Genomic DNA, 26,405 nt, shown 5'->3' on the forward strand with positions numbered 1-26,405 from the left:
CAATTCGGTTTCGTTATGTAGACCTTTAAAGGTGGGAGAAGGAAAAGTAGTCCTAATTTTGTGAGTGTCACAGCAGTCTTTCCACTCATGTGATTTACATGCTCTGAAAGTTGGGGTCTGTTTTGACATTTAAAATTTAAAAGGGTGGAGTGGAACCCTCTCGTGACCATCTCGTTAGCCTGGGGAGCCACACTCTGGTTGAAGGTGGCCAGGATTAGCCCCCAAGGCCTGGGGTGTCCCTGAGGAACTGACAGCCTGACTTTTGCCTTTCAGCTGCTGGAGGAAGATCAGCTATTCCTGCTGGAGGTGATTCAGAACTGCCAGGCAGCTCAGCTCAGGGGCTCCGAACCCTGAAGTGCTCCAAGCAGGAGACGGCCCAAGCCATCCTGGTGAGTGATGGGTGGTGTGGGGGACCCCCCTGGGGAAGTGGGGCAGGGAGGGGCTTTGGGGAAGGGATTGGACCCCTCAGACCTGCTCTGCGCTGGCTGGGCTCTTTGCCCCCCAATCTGCAGTTGCTGGTGACGAAGGATTAGGCAAGGCGTTCAGTGGATTCTTATATTCTCAATTTCTTGTTATGATTCTGATTTCATTTATTACTTTTATTATTTAAACTTTTTTTCTCCTTCCCCCTCACAGCTTTTGCTTTTCTTTTGGTTTATTTCATTGATTTCAACCCGCTGAGATTCTTGACACGGGCTTTCATGGTTATTTATTTATTTGTTTGTTTGTTTTAATTTGATTTGTTTTCATTCTTTATTTTAATATTTTTGTTCTTTTTTAATTTTACATTTTTATTTTGTGCACATTCATTCCTATTTTGTGTATATATATATTTCTTGTTTTGATTCTTATTTCATTTATTACTTTTATTTGATTGATTTATATTTTATTTTAACACTTTATTTTATTTTGCACAAAGCAGCTCAGGCCCTCCTTCCCCCCTCACAACTGTTGCTTTTGTTTTGGTTGATTTTCTTGATTTCAGTCCACTGAGATTCTTGACATGGGTGAGCTATCGTGGTTTGTTTGTTTGTTTTTATTTTTATATTTGTTGTTCTTTAGTTTAATATTTTTTATTTTACCTTTTTATTTTGTGCACATATGCGCCTATTTTGTAAATATTTTGTATATATTGCTTTTGTACAGAGTACTTAGAGTTAGGTGTAGGCTTAGGGCTAGGCTGGGGGTGGGGGTCAGAGTTAGGCTTGGATGGTCTTTTTAGATGGTCAGCTAGTGTTATAAGAGAATCCATGACCAGAGGGGGGATCCCGAGATAAATTTGTGAACCCTGCTTGGTATGCCTATTGCCTTTAAACATTGCCCTTCAAACTGAACGTTCCTTCCACATGTTGGTCACTGGAGTTCAATCTTTGTATCAAGTGTATTTTTCCTCCCTCATGACCTTTGTGCATTTATTTATTTTTTATTTTTAAGAGGGCAAATGTAAAGAGAAATTGTATGGCAAGTTTCGGAAGAGTAAAAGGTTGCGTTTGGAAAAAAACACAAAAAGTAGGGGGGGGTTGGCCTCCTCAAATATTTTAAGGGGGGGCAAAGACCCCTAGATGGTGCCTACTCCCTACACCTACATGTCTCCGGGGGGGTCACAACATAAAAGCACAAGATAAAAGCACAAAACACCACATTAAAAGGGTGGAGTGGAACTGGATATTGACCATCTCGTTAGCCTAGGGAGCCACACTCTGGTTGAAGGTGGCCAGGATTAGCCCCCAAGGCCTGGGGTGTCCCTGAGGAACTGACAGCCTGACTTTAGCCTTTCAGCTGCTGGAGGAAGATCAGCTGTTCCTTCTGGAGGTGATTCAGAACTGCCAGGCAGCTCAGCTCAGGGGCTCCGAACCCTGAAGTGCTCCAAGCAGGAGACGGCCAAAGCCATCCTGGGGAGTGATGGGTGGTGTGGGGGAGCCCCATGGTGAAGTGGGGCAGGGAGGGGCTTTGGGGAAGGGATTGTGCATCTGCTGGAGAGGAAGAGACTACTGGCTCAAGGCATGGGGAGCCATTCCCCTAGAAAGCCAAGCTTTGAGAGAACCAGAACAGGGATTGGACCCCTCAGACCTGCTCCCCGCTGGCTGGGCTCTTTGCCCCCCACTCTGCAGTTGGTGGTGGTAGATGAAGGATTAGGCGAGGCGTTAAGTGGATTCTTATATTCTCAATTTCTTGTTATGATTCTGATTTCATTTATTACTTTTATTATTTAAACTTGTCCCTTTTTTCTCCTTCCCCCTCACAGCTTTTGCTTGTCTTTTGGTTTATTTTATTGATGTCAACCTGCTGAGATTCTTGAGACAGGTGAGCTTTCGTGGTGGTTTGTTTGTTTTTATTTTATCTGCGCAATGTGTGGCCTCCTCAAATATTTTATGACGGGCAAAGACCCCTAGCTGGTGCCTATTCCCTACACGTACATGTCTCCGGATGGTCACAAAATAAAAGCACAAAACACCACATTTTAGGAGGGCATTAGATGTCACTCAGCCAAAGGCCTGGTTAAAAAGCTGCCAATTTGCCTGGCTCCTAAAGCTGTATAATGTAGGGTTATCAGACGTCCCCGGTTCCCAGGGACAGTTCCCGGTTTTACCAATCTCTCCATGGCCAAGGATGCCAGCGGCAAGAGGCTCTGTGGCCGCTGCTGTTGCCAGTGCGGACGGCTGGGCTGTGTTAGACGAGAGGCAACATTCCCCCTCCCGCTCCCACCCTCCTCCTCCTCCGTCTGCTCCTCTTGCTGCTGCTGCTTCCGCTTGTTTATTGGTGTTTTGGCGGGAACCTTGCCCCGAGGGCTGAGGGGAGACGTGGAGGGTGCCGGCATATGGTTTATCATGTTCCTTCCCAAACGTCCGAATTTGAGAGGGGTGCAGATGCAAGGAATAAAGGCTAGGCGTTTTATTGCCCGACCAAAGGAGACACCACCCTCCCACCTCCTCGCTTGTAAATAAAAATAAAAATACTCTGCCACATGGCTCCCCCCTCTCCCCACACAGTCTCCCTATTGCATTTTTCTCTACTTAAAGCGTCAGACAGAAAATAGGGGAGGTTCATATTATAATAGCTTTTGTTATCTATCCGTTTGTATTCCTCATGTGCCTTTTTCTGGGACGACCTGACTCTTTGTCCCCTCTCTACCCCCCCCTTTGTTCCTTCCTTCCTTTTCGGTGACACTTCCAGGAATCCCAGAAAAGGGGGGGCGAACACACACACACACCCCTCCCTCAGTTCCAACCATCCCATCCTAATTTTGCTTTCCCTTCTCTCTCTCCCCCTCCCCACCCTTCACCCATAACCAAGGAACCTGGCTCTGGTTGCCATGTAAACTACATATGTTTACAAAATGATACTCCCTACTAATAATCCAGATGCTACTGTCTTTTAACCCCTTGGCTGCTGCAAAAGAGTGTCCCTGGATTCATTGAAAAAAATCTGGTAATCTCGTTTTGCCGACCTTTGTATGGATTCTTTTATGGGAAGTGAGTTTGGAGCTCTGACTAAAGCTCTTTCCACATTCCACACACTGATAGGGATACTCCGCTGTATGGATTCTTTGATGGGAAGTTAGACAGGAGCTATTGCTGAAGCTCTTTCCACATTCCACACACTGTTTTTTCGGGGGAAGACCCTTACGCCTTTAAGAGTGGCCACCTATTCCCTACACCTACAGGTCTCAGGAAGCTTACAACATAATAACACAACACAAAAACACAAAATACCACATTTAGATCTGGTTAAAAAGGTGCTGATTTGCCTGGCTCCTAAAGCTGTACAATGGTTTTTACGACATTATTATGGATTCTTTTATGGGAAGTGAGAGAGGAGCTCCGACTGAAGCTCTTTCCACATTCCACACACTGATACGGTTTCTCCTCTGTATGAATTCTTTGATGTTTAGTGAGAGAGGAGTTCAGACTGAAGCTTTTTCCACATTCCACACACTGATAGGCTTTATCTCCTGTATGAATTCTTTGATGCTTAGTGAGAGAGGAGTTCAGACTGAAGCTTTTTCCACATTCCACACACTGATAGGGTTTATCTCCTGTATGAATTATTTGATGGGAAGTGAGAGAGGATATATCAGTGAAGCTCTTTCCACATTCCATGCACTGATAGAGTTTCTCCTCTGTATGAATTCTTTGATGCCTAGCGAGACTGGGGCTCACTCTGAAGCTCTTTCCACATGCCACGCACTGATATGGTTTCTCCCCTGTATGAATTCTTTGATGGGAAGTGAGACTGTGGTTGTGACTGAAGCCCTTTCCACATTCCACACACTGATAGGGTTTCTCCCCTGTATGAATTATTTGATGGGAATTGAGAGAGGAGTTCCTACTGAAGCTCTTTCCACATTCCACACACTGATGGGGTTTCTCTCCTGTATGAATTATTTGATGGGAAGTGAGAGAGGAGTTCCTACTGAAGCTCTTTCCACATTCCACACACTGATAGGGTTTCTCCCCTGTATGAATTCTTTGGTGGTTAGTGAGATTGGAGCTCTGACTGAAGCTCTTTCCGCATTCCACACACTGATAGGGTTTCTTCCCTGCATGAATTCTTTGATGGGAAGTGAGAGAGTAGTTATTACTGAAGCTCTTTCCACATTCCACACACTGATATGGTTTCTCCCCTGTATGAATTCTTTGGTGGTTAGTGAGATGGGAGCTCTGACTGAAGCTCTTTCCACATTCCACACACTGATAGGGTTTCTCCCCTGTATGAATTCTTTGATGGGAAGTGAGAGAGTAGTTATTACTGAAGCTCTTTCCACATGCCACACACTGATATGGTTTCTCCCCTGTATGAATTCTTTGGTGGTTAGTGAGATGGGAGCTCTGACTGAAACTCTTTCCACATTCCACACACTGATAGGGTTTCTCCCCTGTATGAATTCTCTGATGGAAAGTGAGATTGGAGCTCTGACTGAAGCTCTTTCCACATTCCATGCACTGATAGAGTTTCTTTCTGATGAGATTTTGTTGATGGGAAGTGGAATGGGAGCGCTGACTGCAGCTTTCTCCACACTCCAATTTTTTACCTGGCTTCTCCTCTCTGAGGATTTTGTCATGGTCACCTTTGTTCTCGATTTCCAATTCATCACAATCTGCAACGGAAACAAAAAGGGATTAGAGCCTCCGCAGAGGAGCGCTCCGCAGCGCCGGGCGGAGTGCAGCGGCCTGGCCTCTTTTTCTTCTTTTGCCTGCCGCCGCGCCATCGGAACCGGCAGCTGCAGAGCAGAGCGCAGCGGCCTGGCCTCTTTCCCCCCTTTTTTTCTTTTGCCTGCCGCCCCGCCACCGGCCGCTTCAGAGAGGAGCACCCAGCAGCGCCGGGCGGAGCGCTGAGCCAGCAGCCTGCTGCCTTGGTTCCTGGACCCGGCTGCTGCTGCAGCGCCAAACAGAGCGCCCAGCAGTACCCCGAACCAGCTGCCTGGCCCCTCCGAGGAGGCCTTAAGGTACAAGACATCCCCTGAAAATAAGACACCGTGTGTTTTTTTGAATAAAAAAGATAATAAGACGGTGTCTTAAAAAAGGGGAAACACGGTAGTAGTGTTCAAAATTTCTGGAAGAGTTTTGGAGGAAAGTGTTTTTCAGAGGGTTGATCGCTCACAACACTTCTTTTGGAGTAATATCATAAAATTATATGTCAATGGAAAGATAATTTAATCAAGAATGCAATCCAACGGACTTCCGGCATGGCAAAATGGCGAGCGGCACGCGACCATGGAGCTCCTAGGAGCCACTGATGTGCCCAAGCCGCTTGAACGACTTCGGAGCCGTTAAAACCGCTGCCAACGCTGCACAGGAGCCGTGTTCAAAATTTCTGGAAGACTTTTGGGGGGGAAGTGTTTTTCAGAGGGTTGATCGTTCAAAACACTTCTTTTGGAGTAATTTACTGTTTATTGTGGGGCTGTTAGGTTTCCAGGTGCTATAGGCGGTGCTGGAGAGCTCTGTACCATATCTGCACATGTGCAGGAAACGCTTCTGCGCATGCGTGAGCGATTTGGCGCTTCTGCGCATGCACAGATGCAGTGAAACCCGGAAGCAACCCTTTCCAGTACTTCCGGGTTGCCGCCGGACACAACCTGAAAAAAAGGAACATGAAGCGGACGTAACATGAGGTATTACTGTAGAGGTATTTTTTGAATTTCCAGGCACATATGACGATATGTTGAATACCAAGAGAGGCCACGATCCCACGAATCTCCTCCATGACCTCCTCATACAGAGCTCTCTGGTCAGGATCCAGCAACGCCCACTCCTCGTCCGTGAAACGAACAGAAACAAATTCAAAACACACTGAACCCTAAAAGAAAAAGGGAAATGTCCTCCTCTGAGACAGCATCAATATGATCTGCTACACAATGCTCTGTTGTTTCCTTCCTGTAAATTGCAGCGGTGTTTCAATAGGATTGCTTTGCTGCACATTTTAATTCTGGATGCTTATTTTATTCTGCGTTTTAATTATGGGTGTTCGTCTTTGTGCAAATAACCTTCTGTTTTTCAAGTGATTCTGCCTACACAAGTTACAGGGAACCAGGCAGATGGCCTTTTCAGTAGTGGTACGCACCCTGTGGAACGCCCTCCCACCAGATGTCAAAGAGAAACACAACTACCAGACTTTTAGAGGACATCTGAAGGCAGTCCTCTTTAGGGAAGCTTTTAATGCTCAATAGATTATTGTATTTTAATACTTCTGTTGGAAGCCGCCTAGATGGCGGGGTATAAATAATTTATTATTATTATTATTACTAGTATCATGAAGCCCGTTAAAGTAACGGATGCTAGAACAGTGAACTAAGGAAGGAAGGAAGGAAGAAAAGAGGGAGCAGGAGGGAGAGAGGAAGGAAAGAGGGGAGAGAAAGAAGAGTAGGAAAGAAGGAAGGGAATAAAGAAGGAAAGAATAAGAAAGAGGGAGAGAAGACAGAAAGGGAGAAAGAATGAAGGAAGGAAGGAAGGAAGGAAAGAAAGAAAGAAAGAAAGAAAGAAAGAAAGAAAGGGAAGCGGGGGGGTCGCCACCTTGATTCAGCACCAGAAAAGAGCGGGAAGGGACCCAGGGGCAACAAGCATTTCCCGTGCAGCGTGAGGCAGCGGGTGTCAGTTTTTGGAGAGGTGCGTAAAGCCTCCTCAGAGTTGCGCGTTCGCGGGCAGGGTGCTGAGCCGCGGCAGGAGGCGGAGGCGGCTTGCCGGGTCGGCGAGTCCTGAGCCTCTGGGACGCAGCAGTGCTCTGTAGCACTTTGAATCCTCCTCCTGCTGCCGTGGCTCGGGGCGCTCCACGCGGCACTGCTGGGTGCTTTGTCGGTGCTTCAGCAGCAGCAGCCAGTTCCAAGTGGCGAGCCACGGCAGGAGGAGGAGGATTCAAAGTGCTACAGAGCACTGCTGCATCCCAGAGGCTCGGGACTCTCCACGCGGTGCTGCCGGGCGCTGACCCGGCAAGTCGCCGCCTCCTCCTCCTGCCGCGGCTCAGCACCCAGAACTGGCTGTTGCTGCTGCTGAAGCGCTGACAAAGTGCTCTGCCCCATTTGCACATAACAAAAAATGTACTTTGGCACCGGCAAGCGCGCGGGCGACATGGCTGGTTGGGGAGAAGAAGTGTGAGTAGGTGAGGCCTGGAGCCGAGGGCCCCAGGTCCGGTCAGCTGGCCCCGGAGGGTCCCCTATGTACCGTAGGGTAGCACTTTGAAACCACCTCCTCCTGCCGTGGCCCGGGGCGCTCCACGCAGCGCTGCTCCGGCCACCTTTCTACCCCCCCTAGGCCCCAGTTGCTTGGCGGCTTTCTGCTGCTCTTTTTTTGCGGCTTGGGGTATGGCTTATTTCCGTGAGCGAGCGAGGGCGAGTGAGAGGAGAGGAGGGCAGGGTGGCCTTGCCTGGCTGACCACCAGCCCATGGGTGGCAAAGAGAGGCATGGCAGGCACCGCACCGCCAGAGGCTGGGGAGAAACTTGCCTTCGCCTTCGCCCTCCCCTGTTGAGTCAGACGCGCCGCCTCAACCCAAGGAGGGACAGAGGGAGGCGCTGCTCAAAGGTGCCCTTCCTCCCCCCATTCACCTCTGCCGGCCTCCACCCTCGCTTCCCCGATGCACCTTGCCTCCCTCAGCCGGCGCCGAGGCGCTACGCCGGGGAGGAGAGGCTCCTTCCCCACCCTGGCCTGGCTTGGCTGGAAGCGGCACCGGGGGGGAGCGTAGGGGGGGAAGGAAAAGTAAGCAGCCTCCTCCTCCTTGCGCTTTAGCACAAGCGCAGTGAGGCGCTTGTCCGGCCCGGAGCGGCGGTTGGTGGCCGCAGGTAAACGGTAGGCAGAGGGGTGGGGAGAGAGAGCGTGCGCGTGTGCGTCCAGTCTCTGCGTCCAATCCCTGTGTCCGTGGGGCACATGCGCAGTAGCGCGGACACAAGGACACAGGGGCTGGACACAGAGACACTTGGACTTTATTATGTAGGATTATTAATGGATCCACTTTCTCCCCTCCTCGTGAGCTGTTCTGGGGGTTCCCTCCCAATGCCTTAGAGTCAAATTCAAGGGCTTCACAGGGGTATGGCGAGAGGGAGGAATGGGGGGCAGGCCCCATTTTGCAGCGGCTGGTGCTAATTAGGTGAATCCAGGCCACTATTTCCCCTTATTTGTCCACTGCTTAGAAACCAATTTTAGCATTCAGTGCTCAATCTACAAATAAAATACGGTAAGCCTATTTTGGGTGAACATCTGTCTTGGATGATCTAGCAGAGATTCCTGCAATGCAGGGGGTCTCCTGGCTCTTGGAGACAAGCAGGGAGGGTGGCTTCTGACAAAAGGAGAGGGAGCCACCGGTGGCTCCTCCTTATCCTGACTCACCCGTGCCTCTTGACCTCCCTCCTCCCACTTGCCTCCATCCTCTTCTGCCTCTGATTCTGGACTGCATTCTGCCACAGAGTCTCCCAACTCACTAAGCCCTGTTAGCCATTCAGCTTCTGACACCTACTCTTCCCAGGCTTCTCCCTCTTCCCCCTCTAACCGCCCATCCTTCTTCCACCTCCACTTCTTGGGCTCTGAGCCATCTTCCTTTCCTGGTTCCCCAGCTGTATCCTCCCACCATTCCTCTGTGCCCAACCAGTCCATGACATTGCTCCATCCCTCGGCCTCTGTCCCCACAAGGCAGCTCCCCCTGACCTGATCTGGTTCCACAGCCGCTGCTTCCCTTCTGCCCCCATGAAAAGACGGATCAGGAGGTCTTGCAGGCATCATTCTGTCACCTGCAAGAGAAAAAAGGTAATCAGGACGCCAGGAGTGCCTGCTTCTCTCACAGGTGGAACAGGGCAGCTCTAACTACAGATGGGCCTTTGAGAAAGCCTTACCTGCTGAGAGTAATTGGACGTTTGTGCCCCCCAAAACAAGGTGAAAAGAACCCTCAGATGAGTTGGAAAACCAACAGAATGAGACCAAACGGAGACAAACCACCTTCCTCCTTACCCAGCGGCCTCTCTCTGGTGTCCAACGGAGGCCTCTCTGCCTCACAGGAATCCAGGTCCATTTCTGCAAAATGATCCTTTCCCTGAAAAAGAAACAAGGGTTCAAAACAGAGAATGGGGAGAAATATTAGAAAGAGAATGACAAAGACTTGAAGGGTGTGAGATCTCATTCCATGAATGCTTTCCCAGAAAACGGATGGGCCATCAGTAGACCATTATGGGATGTTCTCCCTCCTGTTTGGAGCCCCTTGGGAGTATCCAGAGGAAAGTCTCTCTCACCTGCTTTCTCTCCTCTGCCTGACTCAGGAGGAAACCTTCAGCCAGGGCCACCACCTGGGAACTGGTCTCTGCTCCGCATTCCCTCACCCAGCTCTCCATCTCCAGGGGAAGGACAGCCAGGAACTGCTCCAAGATCACCAGGTCCAGCATCTCAGCTTTCGTGTGCCTTTCTGGCTTCAGCCACTGGTGGCAAAAGTGGTAGATTCGGCTACAAACCTCTCGGGGTCCTTTGGCCTCCTGGCAGCAGAACTGCCTCAACTTCTGACTCTGCACCTCTGAGCGGAGGGTGTCCTCCTCACCCAGGATCTTTAGCACTGGGTTTTCCCAGAATCTCCCACTGCTCCCAGTTTGGATGGCATGGCCTCTTCCTGTTCCAGGGCCAGCTGAATTTCGCTCATCCATCTCTGCTCTCAGGAAGCCTCTGAGAGATTGGAAGGAACCCTTTGGTCTTCTGCCGAGTTCTGTCCGTCTTAATGAGAAGCTCTAGCAAATCCTACAAAGCAAATACATTGTTCTGTTACAGAATTTGTAGGACAGGGGAAAATAATGGTTCCCTGAGCAAGCATGGGTGAGTCTTGTTGGGAACCAGGGCTGGACTGCACAACATCGCAGACCATGAGCTATCTTTTTGAAAAGAAAGAGGATGAAGAGGAGAAGAAATAAGTCTCTAGCCTTCTAGCAAGGCAAAATGTGGAGGCAACTGAAGGGATTTCTGTGAGATTAATCAACCTGGTTCATTCTGCCTTCCAGTCAGTGCATGAAGTCAGAACCGACTGACAAGGGAATTATTTGTATCTTGTGAAAAATGGATGCTTGGCTCTAGTGTAAGCTCCCCACCCCCACCACCACCCCACCACCCTTCTTCTGTCTCCTTTTCTTGCACTTGGACTCTCTGCCGCTCTCAAGACAGACTCCTGGGGTGGGGTTCCTTTTTCTTTGCTCTGAGGGCCAGGTATGTATCTGACCAACTCCCTAAGGGCCAAGTGGGCGGGGCCAAAGACATCTCCCTTGAAATTTAGGCGGGTAATTTATTATTATTATTCTGTTTAACACACACACACAGCCATTGATGCCAAGGTTCCTGGAGGCTTGGTGAGTAGCAGTGCTCATTTCTGGCTGGTTTTCCAGCAACAATCCCTTTGGGACAGAGAGGATGTGGTCCTGGGATGCCATGCTCTGGGTGCGAGGGGATTGCTGCAGTGGCCTCCGTGTGGAGCTGCCCTTGGAGACGACTGGGAAACTGGTTTGCAATGCAGCAGCCAGACTATGGGCTGGGATCCCTCTCTTTATTCCTGACCTTTCTCTTCCACCTTAACTTCCTTCCTCCACGTGGGTTTTTTTTTTTTTTTGGAGGGTGGGCGTTGGTCCACCTCCTCGTCCAGCTTTGGAAAACCATTTGCACATGTTTCATCTGTTGTGCATTGACGCTGAGTGATGTCACACTGAATTAACGTCCTAGGGACTCCTTTGTTTGAAGAAGGGAGATTTCCTGGGAGTCACTTTTTTCTGAAAGGCCAAATCAGTTTGGGATCCTCTGATCTCCAGGAAGGAGAGCGTTGCAGACCCCCTCACCCCTCCCTGGCTGGACCCTCTCCTCCCTGACTTGACGGCTAGGCACACTGTGGCGTCTTATGCTGAGGTGGGCGGGTGCCCCCACGCTGCATCTGCCATCCCGTCTCCCCTTTTCTTGTTATTTATGGATAGGCCTCGCAACAGCTGGGGTGCAGTACGTAATCTGGAGCAGAAAGGGTCATGATGTGGGGGGCAAGGCAAACCTTGCAAAGTTGTAAAAATGAGGAAACACATTGTATAGTTTGCAGTAAGTTGAGCAAATGTATGGCAGCAGATAGTGAGTCTGATATCTCTGGTTGTTGGGCTCGCGAGAGCTGGTGTTGTCTGGTGGCAACAAGGACTTTGATGTTACCCCAACTAACCAGATGTGGTTCCTTCCTGGTCTGCATTCAACAGCGCTTCCTCTCCCTTGGGAGTTGCCTTTCCGGCATCTCCTATAGGGTTAGCTGGAAGTTTGGAATCGGATTGGTCAGGTCCTGATGCCAGGCCATGCTGGACAGCTGATTGGACGGCTGACCACACACACTCAACTGGAACTCACAACGGACCTGTAAGGGTAAAAATAACCGCATAGCCCCCAGGAGATCAGGGGCGCAGGGCCAGGCCACTGCAGGTCTGGCAGAAAACACCTGTGGGTGCTCGATGTCCTGGGATTTGCAGAAATGCATGTCTGCTGGTCTGAATTTAAAGTAGGATTATTAAGAGAAAACAACAAGATATTTAATTTTACATTGGACCTCCCCCAGGGTCCAGAATCTTTCTCCATTCCTTTTTTGTTTTTCCAAAATTCGTAACAAGTGCCTGAACTTTTGCTAGAGGCAGATTGAACCGTTTAAACAAGACCTTTGCAGAGTGGTGGAAACAACATGTAACTTCCACGGGGTCTGAGAATGAGGAAGTTACTTTAATACCATGCAAGGAAGCATCGGCTGGAGCGTTTCCTGCTGCTAAGAGGCCAGGCAGATTTGACGCGCAAAGGAAGGAAACGAACGTTGAGAAAGTAGCTACTGCAGAGAGAGAGAGAGAGAGAGAGAGAGAGAGAGAGAGAGAGAGAGAGAGAGAGAGAGAGACCAAGTAGATTTTCATCAATCTGAAGAGTGATCAAAGCCATAGGCAATTGTTCAATAAGCTGATATACAAAATGGCTATTTACTATCAGATCAAATGCGATAGCTGGAAAGAGCTGGAATGCTTAAAATTACTGCAGCAATTCCTCTCTGCGCTGACTTCCTCTCTCCGTGACTTGGGTTTGTCCCCCCCCCCGGCACCCTCCCCTGCTGCAGCCCTGGGACCCCCACCGTCTCCCCACTGCACCCTCTGGGGGGGGAGAGAGGAGACTCACCCGATCATCCCAGGAGTGAAGGGACAGCGATGCAGCCCTTGCAGGAGAGACACCAAAGCAGGAAAGGAGGACTGGGGAGGGAGGGAGGCTCCTTGGCTCTGGAGGACCTGGCCCCCCTCTTGCTTCCTGTCCTCTCTAGGAAGGCAGCTAGGTTCCCTTTAACCCTTGCAAAGCCGAGCTCGCCGTTTTATTATTTTTTAGGGATTTAGGGGTGCAGCTGCCCCCCTGGCTACGCCAATGCCCAGATATCCTTTTGGGGGTGAGGCTCTTGGTTGGACTCTGAGCATCTCCCTCTGTTGTCCGGAAACCAGAGGACCAGCTTGCAGGGAAAAGGGCTTTGCAGGAGGCAAGGAACCTCCTCCTCGAATTCAGGAGTGGAGAGAGATAGGAGGGTATCCTGGGGTCATCTAGTCCAACCCCCAGCAATGCAGGAATCTCAGCTCAAGCATCCATGGCAGATGGCCGTCCGATCTCTGCTTAGAAACCTCCAAGGAAGGAGAGTCCACCACCTCCCAAGGGAGACCTTTCGCCTGCCAAACTGCTCTCAGATACCCCTCAAGGCAGCGGGTCCTGAGTTCTAGCACTGCTGAAACCATTGCACTGGCTACCAAGGAGGAACCAAGTAAAGTTCAAAATAAATAAATCCTATTCTCATCATAAATGAGTAATGTAAGGTGGATGGCTGGCTTCCCAAATTGACCAGACAAAATCTCAGGCAGTTGAACCAATTTATTATTGGTTTGTCGGCAAAACAATATGGAGCAGTAGGGAAAAAACCATTCCTCATTCTGCCCGCCGCTTTTATACCTTTTTGACAGAGTGAAGGCCAGCCTTTCTGCAGTACTTCATCAACCAATCAAGAGAGAGCACCCCAAGATGCAAAGTCATTTACCTAACTCCACTAAGTGGCGTTATGTACCTGGTACTTTCATACACGTGTCTATGTGGAATTTTACAGGCACAATTGTGGTTGCGCCCTACTTAGAACTTGCGGTTGGTTTGTGGCGGGCTACATCCTCTTCAGATGGAACAGAACATCTTGCGGTGTTCCTTTTGCAATGGGTTACAGAGAAAGGTACAAACAGAGAAGTGCTGTCTAATTTACTTTCTATCAGAGACAGAGAGATTTAGAAAATGGAGTTCCTCTTGCTCTTAGGGCCTGCGTGGCCTGACCAGGATTATTCTGGCCCTGGTTATTGCCACCCTATAGTAATACTTACCTATACGTTTACATTAAAGGTGGGAGAAGGAAATATAGTCCTGATTTTGTGAGTGGCACAGCGGTCTTTCCACACATATAGAATAGAGAATAGAATAGAATAGAATAGAATAGAATAGAATAGAATCATAGAGTTGGAAGAGACCACAAGGGCCATCCAGTCCAACCCCCTGCCAAGCAGGAAACACCATCAAAGCATTCCGGAAGTCTGTTCATAAACTGAAGCGTTCATAAACTGAAGCGAACTTTCCCATTAAAAGTAATGGAAAGTGAATTAATCCGTTCCAGATGGGTCCGCGGCGTTCATAAACTGAAAATTCATAAACCGAGGTGTTCATAAACCGAGGTTCCACTGTACTGTCATCTGACCCAGATTTTTATTTCCTCTGCAGAATGTAATAGCCCGATCAGAGTTGGCCTGCTTACAGCTGAATCTGAAAGAAGGTAAGCCCCACACCTTGGAGACAGGGAACTCCCTTGTCCCTTCTTTGCCCAAGACTCACCTCCCAGGTTTTCTTGCTGGGAGTCCTGCAGGACCTGCTCCCTGCCTGGCAGGCCTTTCCCACCTGGCCTGGGAGGGCAGCGCCAAGACGGACTCCAGCTACAAGAAGCGGAGGGGGCTGAACAGACTCTGGGGTTGGGGTCTTGTTGAGGGGTGCTTGCTAGCAGGGGTGCTTCCCGCTTCCTTTGCCCTCCATGGTCTCCCTGCCTGAGCTTACAGAGCTGGTCTCACAGGCGGAGTTCAGGACTCCCCGACTGCTGGTGCTGGACGACTTCAAAATCTGTGCCATAGCAGCTGGCTCTGGGGTGCTCAGGACCAATGGGGAGGGATGATGGGAAGTGCATAGCTGCCAAGTCTCCCGTTTTCGCCGGGAAAACCCCGATTTTAAAGGCTTTTCACGCTGTCATCCCGAATGGGGAAATATCCCGTGATTCACCCGTATTTCTTGCAAACAGAGCCAGGAAGTGTGCGCGCGAGTATCACTCTTTACTTTTTCCTATCTCTATGGACACGCAAACAGAGCCAGGAAGTGTGCGCGCGAGTATCACTCTTCACTTTTCCTATCTCTATGGGCACGCCTCTGCGTGTGGCGATTCTTGCTCTTGTCCTCCCCCCCCCCCCCCCCCGTCGGTGAGCAGCCCGGGACCAGGAAGAGAAGGAAGAGGAGGAAAGAAAGAGAAGAAAGAGGGGCTCCTGGGAAGGAGAAGAAAGAGGAGTCTTTGTTCCTGCCGCTGCAAGGCTGGCATGCATCAGCCAGGTAAAGGGGGTGCAGTGCGATCGCTGGGGGGGGGGGAAAGGGGCTGTAGATCCAGCTGGGGAGTGGGGAGATGAAGGTCACCGCTGGAGGGTGGGGGTCCCCATACAGCAGCAGCAGCAGCAGCAGCAGCAGCCAGGGCCAGGGCCAGGGCCAGGGCCAGGATGCCACGAGCATATCGTGTTGGGGCTGGTGCGTGCACGGACCCAGCAACTGCCATGCTGGGCTGCAGAGTACTTAGTTGGTTGAAGGCGGAGGAGTCAAGCCGGGGAGGGGGATGATTACTTGTGCCCCCAGTCCACCTTACAACCCCCAGAGGATGGAAGCTTCTGCCTCCCCGCAGCTGCGCTCTGTGCACCCCATTTCTCCCCAGAATTAAAGGACTGGGCGAGGGGTGGGGGGAAGGTTGCAAATTGAGGTGCCAGCCCTCCCAACACACACCAGACCTCCTCTAGCCCCCCATTCTCAGGCACTGCCTTAGGCATTCTTAGGCACTCTGGGGCTGATGGGATTTGTAGTTCAAAACAGCTGGAGGTCTCCAGGTTGGGGAAACTGTTTTTAGTCTATCTATTGCAGGAATCTTTTGGGCAAAAAAGGGGCTTGAACCCATTGAAAGTCGTAAAAAACATTCTTGCTATTGATAGTTATTGTTTTGAGTTTTTTGTGTTTTACAATCAAGAGCTGTATAAAGCAAATCATTTTTTAATTTGTCAGTCAAGCATGAGAATCTTAATTGTGGATTTGAGACCTATGTTGGGCAAATAATTCCTGCCTTGTAGGGGGTTGGACTAGATGACCCTTGTGGTCCCTTCCAACTCTACAATTCTATGATTTTATTAAATAAATTATATTAATTAAAATTAAATTAAATAAATTGGGCTGTGATAAGGTATACCAGGAGCAATTTGCCTGCTTGGTGGTTTGGGGGGCTTTCTCTGAGCTCAAAACCTTATACTGTATGTATATAATTGTGGAGTTGGAAGGGGTCCCGAGGGTCATCTAGTCCAACCCTTGCAATGCAGGAATATGCAGCTGTCCCATACGGGGATCGAACTTGTGACGTTGGCATTCTCAGCACCACACTGTAACCAACTGAGCTATGCATGCACCTTGTCTTCCAACAAAATATGCCCAGAGGCAGCTTGTGTTTGCAAAGTGGCGAGGCAGTGATGACTTTCTGCACATGCTCAGAAGTGTGCTTACTAGTTTCCAAGGGCTCAAATCAAGCCATCCTTGCTCCCTAATCCTTCAAGAATGAGCACAAATGCAAGGTCTCCCGCCTCCCTCAATCTCTTGCTGAGCTCAGCCTTCCTCAATAGGAGCAGAGCTATAAGGATGGCTGAGCAATGTTCTCCGGCTTGCTAGGAAAACATCTGGGATTCTGGAGAGACATTTCGCAGAACGTTTCACTGCCACAAGCTCTGAGCCAGTGGAGGGAGCTGGCAAACAGCCAGAAATTTTGCAGAAGGGAAACAAAGTCTAGCCCTCAAGGCAAAACAAAATGTACGCAGGGTGGGTTTGGCCTGTTCGTCATAGAATCATAGAGTTGGAAAAGACCCCAAAGGCCATCCAGTCCAACCCCCTGCCAAGCAGGAAACACCATCAAAGCATTCTTGAGATATGCCTGTCAAGCCTCTGCTTAAAGACCTCCAAAGAAGGAGACTGCACCACACTCCTTGGCAGCAAATTCCACTGTCGAACAGCTCTTACTGTCAGGAAGTTCTTCCTAATGTTTAGGTGGAATCTTCTTTCTTGTAGTTTGAATCCATTGCTCCGTGTCCGCTTCTCTGGAGCAGCAGAAAACAACCTTTCTCCCTCCTCTATATGACATTCTTTTATATATTTGAACATGGCTATCATATCACCCCTTAACCTTCTCTTCTCCAGGCTAAACAAACCCAGCTCCCCAAGCCGTTCCTCATAAGGCATCATTTCCAGGCCTTTGACCATTTTGGTTGTCCTCCTCTGAACACATTCCAGCTTGTCAGTATCCTTCTTGAACGGTGGTGCCCAGAACTGGACACAGTACTCCAGGTGAGGTCTGACCAGAGCAGAATACAGTGGTACTATTACTTCCCTCGATCTAGATGCTATACTCCTATTGATGCAGCCCAGAATTGCATTGGCTTTTTTAGCTGCTGCATCACACTGTTGACTCATGTCAAGTTTGTGGTCTACCAGGACTCCTAGATCCTTTTCACATGTACTGCTCTCAAGCCAGGTGTCTCCCATCCTGTATTTGTGCCTTTCATTTTTTTGCCCAAGTGTAGTACTTTACATTTCTCCTTGTTAAAATTCATCTTGTTTGCTTTGGCCCAGTTGTCTAATCTGTTAAGGTCATTCTGAAGTGTGATTCTGTCCTCTGGGGTATTAGCCACCCCTCCCAATTTGGTGTCATCTGCAAACTTGCTCAGGATGCCCTCAAGCCCATCATCCAAGTCATTGATAAAGATGTTGAATAAGACTGGGCCCAAGACAGAACCCTGTGGCACCCCACTAGTCACTACTCTCCAGGATGAAGAGGAGCCATTGATGAGCACCCTTTGGGTTCGGTCAGTCAGCCAGTTACAAATCCACTGAATGGTAGCATTGTCTAGCCCGCATTTTACCAGCTTCTTTACAAGAATATCATGGGGCACCTTGTCAAAGGCCTTGCTGAAATCAATATAGGCTATATCCACAGCATTCCCTTCATCTACCAGGCTTTTAATTCTGTCAAAAAATGAGATCAGATTAGTCTGACATGACTTATTTTTCAGAAACCCATGCTGACTTATTTTTCAGAAACTCAAACAGCAACACCAGGATTCCTAGGAGGGGGGTGGCTTCTGAAGAGAGGTGCAAACTTATATGTGCTTGGGTTGCAGGCCAACCCTTCCACCCTCCGCATTAGATAGGGAGAGAAAAGGACCGGCGCTGGGTTCTTTCAGTGCCCAGACATGTGCAGAGCCGGCACAGGGAAGTCGCTTCTGCGCATGTCCAGACATGCGTAGAAACGACTTCCGGTGCCACACCGCTGGGTGAGTCTGTGATCCCTTATTTTTCAATGCTGAACTTGGCAGCTATGGGGAAGTGTAGTCCAGGAGCTGCTGGGGACCCAGGTTGGGGAAACCCTGCTTTAAGGCAACTTTTATGTTTGGCCTGCAAAGATGGGACCTGCCCACGTTTATATTTTCTTGTATTTTGTTTCCCTCATGGCCTGTGTGTGTTTTTTTTTAAAAAAAGAGGGCAAATTGAAAGAGAAATTGTATGGCAAGTTGCAGAATAATAAAAGGTTGCGTTTGAAAAAAAACCACACAAAAACTGGGGGGTGGACTCCTAAAGATTTTATTGGGGGGTGGGCAAAGACCCCTAGGCCTTTAAGAGGTGGTGCCTATTCCCTACCCCGTGTCTCAGGATGGTTACAACATAAAAAACATAAAAACACAAAACACCACGCTTTAAAAGGGCATTAGCTGTCAAACAGCAAAAGGCCTGGTTAAAAAGGTGCTGATTTGCCTGGCTCCTAAAGGTGTATAATGGTTTTTCCAACTTTTGTATGGATTCTTTTATGGGAAGTGAGTTTGGCAAGGGCGTACCCACCATGCGGCAAGTTAGGGCAGCTGCCCTACTCTAGAAGCAGGGCTGGTGGGCAGAGGCGGAGCACAGCCCGGCGGAGCGCGAGTTCGCCATTCCTGCCGCACCGCGCCGCACCCTCCCTCCAGCTCCCCGGCGTGCCCTCAGGCAAGGCCAAGCGCGGCGGGGAACCAGGGAGCGCGGCGCGGTGGGCGGGAACGCCGAACTCGCGCTCCGCTGGGCTGGGCTCCGCCTCTGCCCACCAGCCCTGCTGCTAGGGAGGGGCACAGCCCGGCGGAGCGCGAGTTCGCTGTTCCCGCCCACTTTGTGGCCCCTCCCCTTCCGTGTCTTGGCCCCTCCCCTTGCCCCCCCTAGTTTTGATCCTGGGTACGCCCATGGAGTTTGGAGCTATCAGCGAAGCTCTTTCAACAGGGGCAACACAACAGGGGGCGGGGGGGTGCCGCCCGAGCTCCACTCTGCAGGGGGCAGTGCGCCCTGGCCCTTCCGCACCTATCGACGGCGGCCAACGTGGCCGCCATCATGGAGAGGCCGCCCCGATGCTGCTGGCTGCCATCCGCCACTCGAGGCTTGGGAGTAACGGGGGCAGGGGCATCCCGTGACGCAGCATCACACGACGTCAGCGTCGCGTGTCTACGCAGACGTCATGCGACGCTGCATCGCGGGGTGGTCCCTCCCTGCAACTCCCAAGTCTCACTCGGCGAGGTGGAGGCTAGTAAGAAGACTCGATTACCACGGCGGCAGCTGGAAGCCAGTTCCGGTTCCGGTTTCCACCGGCAGGAATGGCGGACCTGTTTTCCATCTCTCTGACCTTCGTAAGGAATTTGGCGGTTGCTAGGGGAGTAAATGGCAACCCCCTACCCTCTCCGGGGGTTACGGAGAGGGGCCGCTGGCCCGCGATGCCCCCAGACCCACTCCGACTGTTTTTGGAGTGGGGGGAGCTTGGGCTGAGCACTTACGAGGGCCAGGACTCCCGGACGCTAATCTGCATGGCGGGGATTTCCATGGTTAAAGAAGATAATTAGGCTTAAATCTATGTACATACTTCAGAAGGAGGGGAAGAAGCGCTGTTTACTGCTGAGAAATTTATGCTGCTGAGGGAGAGGAGTCAAAGGCTGTATTTCATCTGAAAGAAGGATTGATGGGGACGGAGCGATAAGGGAAGTGAGTTTTTTTTTTTTCTTCATATGAGTTACTTCGTACCTTCCCAGACGCGATGTCCTGGTTTGTTTGGAGTGAAAGAGAAGCAAAAGACTGTGTGAGTTGAACTTTATAAACTGTTGTTACTGAGCATATTTTTTAAAGATGTGGAGTTGCCGACGAGAAAAGCCCCCCTCTAGTTGGACGGAAGGAGTGCCTGGACGCGTTCGGAGGATTTATGAGCTGTGACGCACTTTGAATTGGAGCAGCGACCTGAAGCTAAGTTCAGCTATAGGGCAAGGAGATCCATTAATTTACCAAGAGTCTATGGTTTGATGTTTGGGTCTTCTGCCTGGAAAAGCTGTAAATTTTATAAAGATCGTTAATCTACCCGGTTATGAGAGAAAACGAAAGTGTTTTGAGTTTTTTTAAGATGGCGCTGCTTCGTGTTGACGCAACAGGGAGCTCCAGACCAAGAAGATTTATGGGGAGGCTGGACTGATTAACCCACACAGGAGAAAGAACATTTGTGAAACCTTGTTTGATATTTATCTCAGCAGCTGGGAAACAATCGGTTGAAAGTGGAAAACATCTATGTGACTGTAAGGGAAAGATTCGGATTATTATGAACTTGGAGAGACGATTTGAACTTTAGAAAAAAGACTGCAGTGGACGGTTGCGAGGAATCCCCAATTTCTTGAAGCATGGGAACCCAAAAAAATTTTTTAGATGATTTGGCATAATATTCGGTTTGATTGATATATATGTGTATAATTTGAAATAACGAATGTGATATAATTGGTTTTAATTGGAAAATTAATAAAAATATTTTTTTTTTAAAAAAAAGGAAGCCAGTTGCCGCTGCGGCGAGCGAGTCTTTTTTTTGGGCGCTGCTGCTCCGAGTGAGGCTTGGGAATCAGGGGGGGAGAGTTATCCCACAACGCAGCATCATACGCATGCGTGCAACATCACGACACCCCGCCCTCCGGTTTTGCCGCCCCAGGTTCCGCTCTAGTGCGCATGCTCTAGTGACAGCTGGGGTAGGAACACCACTGTCTTCCGACATTCCACGCACTGATAGTGTTTGTCCCCTGTATGAATTCTTAGATGGGAAGTGAAATTGTGGCTGTGACTGAAGCTCTTTCTACATTCCACACACAGTTTCTCCCCTGTATGAAGTGAGCGGAGCGCCGACTGAAGCTCTTTCCACATTCAAAGCACTGATAGGGTTTCTCCCCTGTATGAATTCTTTGATGGAAAGTGAGATTGTGGCTGTGGCTATTGAATTTTATAACAAATGCAAATACAAATATCTTTTTTTAAAACAGTAAGTTTTATTAATTTCTTTCTTTAAAAACATAGACGTACAACATGCATATATTTCATATTCTTCTTCTCTTTCATAACATTTTACAAAAAGAAAATAGAAAAGGAAAGAATAAAAGAAAAAGAAAAAAGAAAAAGAGAGAGAAAAAGAAGGGGAGGAAAGATACTAATATAGAAAACAAACAAACAATCTGTATACAAAAAAAAGACAAAAAGAAAACCATTACATCTCTCTACAGTGGAACCTCGGTTTATGAACACCTCGGTTTATGAATTTTCAGTTTATGAACGCCGCGGACCCATCTGGAACGGATTAATTCACTTTCCATTACTTTTAATGGGAAAGTTCGCTTCAGTTTATGAACGCTTCAGTTTATGAACAGACTTCCGGAACCAATTACACCCATGTTTCAGTTTATGAACGCTTCAGTTTAAGTACTCCGCGGACCCGTCTGGAACGGATTAATCCACTTTCCATTACTTTCAATGGGAAAGTTCGCTTCAGTTTATGAATGGTTACTCCGCGGACCGTCTGGAACAGATTAATCCACTTTCCATTACTTTCAATGGGAAAGTTCGCTTCAGTTTATGAACGCTTCAGTTTATGAACAGACTTCCGGAACCAATTGTGTTCATAAACCGAGGTACCACTGTATATGTACAATCCACACCTTCTTTGTGAAAACTTCCAATTATTCACACTTTAATCTACATATTAACCTTATTTTATCACACAATTCTGAATTTACATCTACATTCCCCCCCCTTAAGAAAGTCAGGTTCAACTTTAGTCTGCCATTAGGATTCTGGGTATACCACTACTATTTAAATACTCATCAAACATCCTCCATTCCTTCTGTGTTTTTTTGTTTCGTTTGTCCTCTTATCCTTCCAGTGGTTTTTGCTAACTGTAAATATTCTATCATTAAAGTTTGCCAATCCATTATGCTGGGTGCATTTTTGTTTTCCCAATTTCTGGCGACCAGGACTCTTGCCGCTACAATTCCATACATTAACAATATTCTTTTTGTGGTTTTAATATCCTCTGGTATTATATTTAATAAAAACATTTCCGGTCTTTTTCTAAATGTGCATTTTAACATTTTTAAAAGTTCTTCATAGATGTTATTCCAGTACCTACATATTTCCGGACAATTCCACCACATATGTATTAGAGACCCTTTTTCCAGCACATAGAATATTTATTTTTATACTTATTGGCTAACTTTTCTGGTGTTTGGTACCACCTGTGCATCATTTTAAAGATGTTTTCTATTAAGTTATAACAGGCGGTAAACTTTAAATCCACCCTCCACAGTCTTTCCCATTGCTCCATCAGGACATTGTAGCCAAGGTCTTGGGCCCACTTCACCATTACTGGTTTAACCTGCTCCTCTTTGAGTTCCCATTCCAACAGCAGGTCATAAATATGTGAAATACGTGAAATGTACTTCCCATCATTCTGTATTAGTTCTTTTTCAAATTTTGATTTTTCCTTTGCAATGCCCAATTTTTTATCCTGATTAAACCTCTGATTTGAAAGTATTGTAGCCAGTCCGAAAGGTATTATTTTCTCTCTTCATATTTTTTCAATATTAGCTCATTTTGTTTCTTTTCCAATAAGTCCTGATAGGTGGCGATCTTTATCTCCATATTTAGTGTCTTAACTGTTATAACGTTTGTTGATGATGTCCACAAAGGGATCCTGGGTTCCAAAATTCCTTTGTATTTTACCCAGATCAGGTATGATTTTCTTACTAAGTGGTTCAGGAAACCTTTGTGGACCTTAACCTTATCGTAAAGTACCGGGTAGGTAAGAGTGCCAGGCAAATCAATTTTCCACTCCTTCCAGGTCTAATATTTCTGGATTTTTCAAAGTTACCCATTCCTTTAACCAGACTCTGGGGTGCTCAGGACCAATGGGGAGGGATGATGGGAATTGTAGTCCAGGAGCTGCTGGGGACCCAAGTTGGGGAAACCCTGCTTTAAAGCAACTTTTGTGTTTGGCCTGCAAAGATGGGACCTGCCCACATTTCTATGTTCTTGTATTTTGTTTTCCTCATGACGTGTGTGTGTTTATTTATTTATTTTTTAAGACGGCAAATTGTATGGCAAGTTGCGGAAGAATAAAAGGTTGCGTTTGGAAAAACACACACACAAAGGTGTGTGTGTGGCCTCCTCAAATATTTTATGGGCGGGGGGCAAAGACCCCTAGTTGGTGCCTATTCCCTACACCTACATGTCTCAGGATGGTTACAACATAAAAGCACATCATCAAAGCACAAAACACCACAATTTAAAAGGGCATTAGATGCCAATCAGCCAAAGGCCTGGTTAAAAAGCTGCCAATTTGCCTGGCTCCTAAAGCTGTATAATGTAGGGTTATCAGACGTCCCCGGTTCCCAGGGACAGTTCCCGGTTTTACCAATCTGTCCATGGCCAAAGATTCCAGCGGCAAGAGGTGATGTGGCCGATGCTGTTGCCAGTGTGGACGGCTGGGCTGCGTTAGATGAGTGGGAACATTCCCCCTCCCGCTCCCACCCTCCTCCTCCTCCTCCACTTTATTGCTGTTTTGGCGGGAACCTTGCCCCGAGGGCTGAGGGGAGACGTGGAGGGCGCCGGCATATGGTTTATGATGTTCCTTCTCAAACGACCGAATTTGAGAGGGGTGCAGATGCAAGGAAAGAAACGCTGATGGCAGTCATAAAGGCTGGGCGCTTTTATTGCTCGACCAAAGGACACACCACCCTCCCGCCTCCTCGCTTGTAAATAATAATAATAATATTGTGCCACATGGCTCCACCCCCTCCCCACACATTCTTCTGAAGAGTCAGACAGAAAATAGGGGAGGGTTGTATTAATAAAATAGCTTTGGTTATCTATCTGTATTCCTCATGTGCCTTTTTTTGGGACGACCTGACTCTCTGTCCTCTCTCTACCCCACCCCCTTTTTGTTCCTTACTTCCATTTCGGTGACGCTTCCAGGAATCCCAGAAAAGGGGGGGGGACGAAAACACACACACACACACACACCTCCCTCAGTTCCAACCATCCCATCCTAATTTTGCTTTCCCTTCTCTCTCTCCCCCTCCCCACCCTTCACCCATAACCAAGGAACCTGGCTCTGGTTGCCATGTAAACTACATATGTTTACAAAATGGTGCTCCCTACTAATAATCCAGATGCTACTGTCTTTTAACCCCTTGGCTGCTGCAAAAGAGTGTCCCTGGATTCATTGAAAAAAACCTGGTAATCTGGTTTTTCCAACCTTCGTATGGATTCTGTTATGGGAAGTGAGTTTGGAGCTCTGACTAAAGCTCTTTCCACATTCCACATACTGTTTTTTCGGGGGAAGACCCATACGCCTTTAAGAGTTACCTATTCCCTACACCTACAGGTCTCAGGAAGGTTACAACATAATAACACAACACAAAAACACAAAATACCACATTTTAAAAGAGCATTAGATGTCAATCATCCAAAGGTCTGGTTAAAACGGTGCTGATTTGCCTGGCTCCTAAAGCTGTACAATGGTTTTTCCGACATTAGTATGGATTCCTTTATGGGAAGTGAGATTGGAGCTCTGACTGAAGCTCTTTCCACATTCCACACACTGATAGGGTTTCTCCCCTGCATGAATTCTTTGATGGGAAGTGAGAGAGTTGATCTGACTGAAGCTCTTTCCACATTTCACACACTGATAGGGTTTCTCCCCTGTATGAATTCTTTGATGGGAAGTGAGAGAGGAGTTCTTACTGAAGCTCTTTCCACATTCCACACACTGATATGGTTTCTCCCCTGTATGAATTCTTTGATGGGAAGTGAGACTGGAGCTCTGAATGAAGCTCTTTCCACATTCCACACACTGATAGGGTTTCTCCCCCACATGAATTCTTTGATGGGAAGTGAGACTGGAGCTGTGACTGAAGCTCTTTCCACATTCCACACACTGATAAGGTTTCTCCCCTGTATGAATTCTTTGATGGCAAGTGAGAGAGGAGCTCCGACTGAAGCTCTTTCCACATTCCACACACTGATAGGGTTTCTCCCCTGTATGAATTATTTGATGGTAAGTGAGATGGGAGCTCTGACTGAAGCTCTTTCCACATTCCACACACTGATAGGGTTTCTCCCCTGCATGAATTCTTTGATGGGAAGTGAGAGAGTTGATCTGACTGAAGCTCTTTCCACATTCCACACACTGATAGGGTTTCTCCCCTGTATGAATTCTTTGATGGGAAGTGAAAGAGGAGTTCCGATTGAAGCTCTTTCCACATTCCACACACTGATATGGTTTCTCCCCTGTATGAATTCTTTGATGGTTAGTGAGATGGGAGCTGTGACTAAAGCTCTTCCCACATTCGACGCACTGATAGGGTTTCTCCCCTGTATGAATTCTTTGATGGGAAGTGAGAGACAAGCTCTGACTGAAGCTCTTTCCACATTCCACACACTGATAGGGTTTCTCCCCTGTATGAATTCTTTGATGGGAAGTGAGATTGGAGCTCTGACTGAAGCTCTTTCCACATTCCACACATTGATAGGGTTTCTCCCCTGTATGAATTTTTTGATGGGAAGTGAGAGAGGAGCTCTGACTGAAGCTTTTTCCACATTCCACACACTGATAGGGTTTCTCTCCTGTATGAATTCTTTGATGCTTAGCGAGACTGGGGCTCACTCTGAAGCTCTTTCCACATTCCACACACTGATAGGGTTTCTCCCCTGTATGAATTCTTTGATGGGAAGTGAGAGAGGAGCGCTGACTGAAGCTCTTTCCACATTCCATGCACTGATAGAGTTTCTTTCCGATGAGATTTTGTTGATGGGATGTGGAATGGGAGCGCTGATTGCAGCTTTCTCCGCATTCCAAATTTTTATATGACTTCTCCTCTCTGCGGATTTTGTCATGGTCACCTTTGTTCTCGATTTCCAATTCATCACAATCTGCAACGGAAACAAAAAAGGGATTAGAGCCTCAGGAACAAATGGAGAAGAACTGAAGGCAGTTGGGGAGGTGTTCATTAGCTGTGTTTTTTATCATTAACCAACATATTTATTATTAGATTCCATTGAGTTGTTGAATGTTGCTTTGTTTGATGTACAGTAGTGGTCAAAATTGTGGAAGACTTTTGGGGGAAAGTGTTTTTCAGAGGGTTGATCGCTCAAAACACTTCATTTGGAGTAATATCATAAAATTATATGTCAATGGAATGATAATTTAATCAAGAATGCAATCAAACAAAGTTTTTTTAGTTACCCGTATTCTATCA

The 26,405-nt window shown here is 48.0% G+C and overlaps 2 protein-coding genes across 3 annotated transcripts in view; both read right to left on the minus strand.

The window, feature by feature from the left end:
* The window catches only part of LOC132592023 (uncharacterized), an 88,213-nt gene that overhangs the window by 28,323 nt on the left and 33,485 nt on the right, over positions 1-26,405 (minus strand). The window contains exons 1-6 of one of the 2 annotated variants that reach the window (XM_088668850.1): positions 12,622-12,743; positions 9,708-10,200; positions 9,430-9,511; positions 9,130-9,212; positions 6,171-6,297; positions 3,827-5,098 (exon numbers count right to left, since the gene is read on the minus strand). The exons of the other annotated variant lie outside the window; for it this stretch is intronic. Coding sequence (XP_088524976.1) covers positions 3,827-5,098; positions 6,171-6,297; positions 9,130-9,212; positions 9,430-9,511; positions 9,708-10,109 — 1,966 coding nt within the window. The 5' untranslated portion in view covers positions 10,110-10,200; positions 12,622-12,743. Of the gene's footprint in view, positions 1-3,826; positions 5,099-6,170; positions 6,298-9,129; positions 9,213-9,429; positions 9,512-9,707; positions 10,201-12,621; positions 12,744-26,405 lie in introns of those variants that run through there. 2 annotated transcript variants of the gene reach the window in all.
* LOC118078760 (uncharacterized) overlaps positions 23,840-26,405 on the minus strand; it is a 47,723-nt gene continuing 45,157 nt past the window's right edge. Inside the window, exon 13 of the mRNA XM_088669006.1 lies at positions 23,840-25,808. Coding sequence (XP_088525132.1) covers positions 24,653-25,808 — 1,156 coding nt within the window. The 3' untranslated portion in view covers positions 23,840-24,652. The remainder of the gene's footprint in view (positions 25,809-26,405) is intronic.

The sequence above is a fragment of the Zootoca vivipara genome, chromosome 4 (assembly GCF_965207765.1).
Source record: "Zootoca vivipara chromosome 4, rZooViv2.hap1.1, whole genome shotgun sequence".
Lineage (NCBI taxonomy): Eukaryota > Metazoa > Chordata > Lepidosauria > Squamata > Lacertidae > Zootoca > Zootoca vivipara.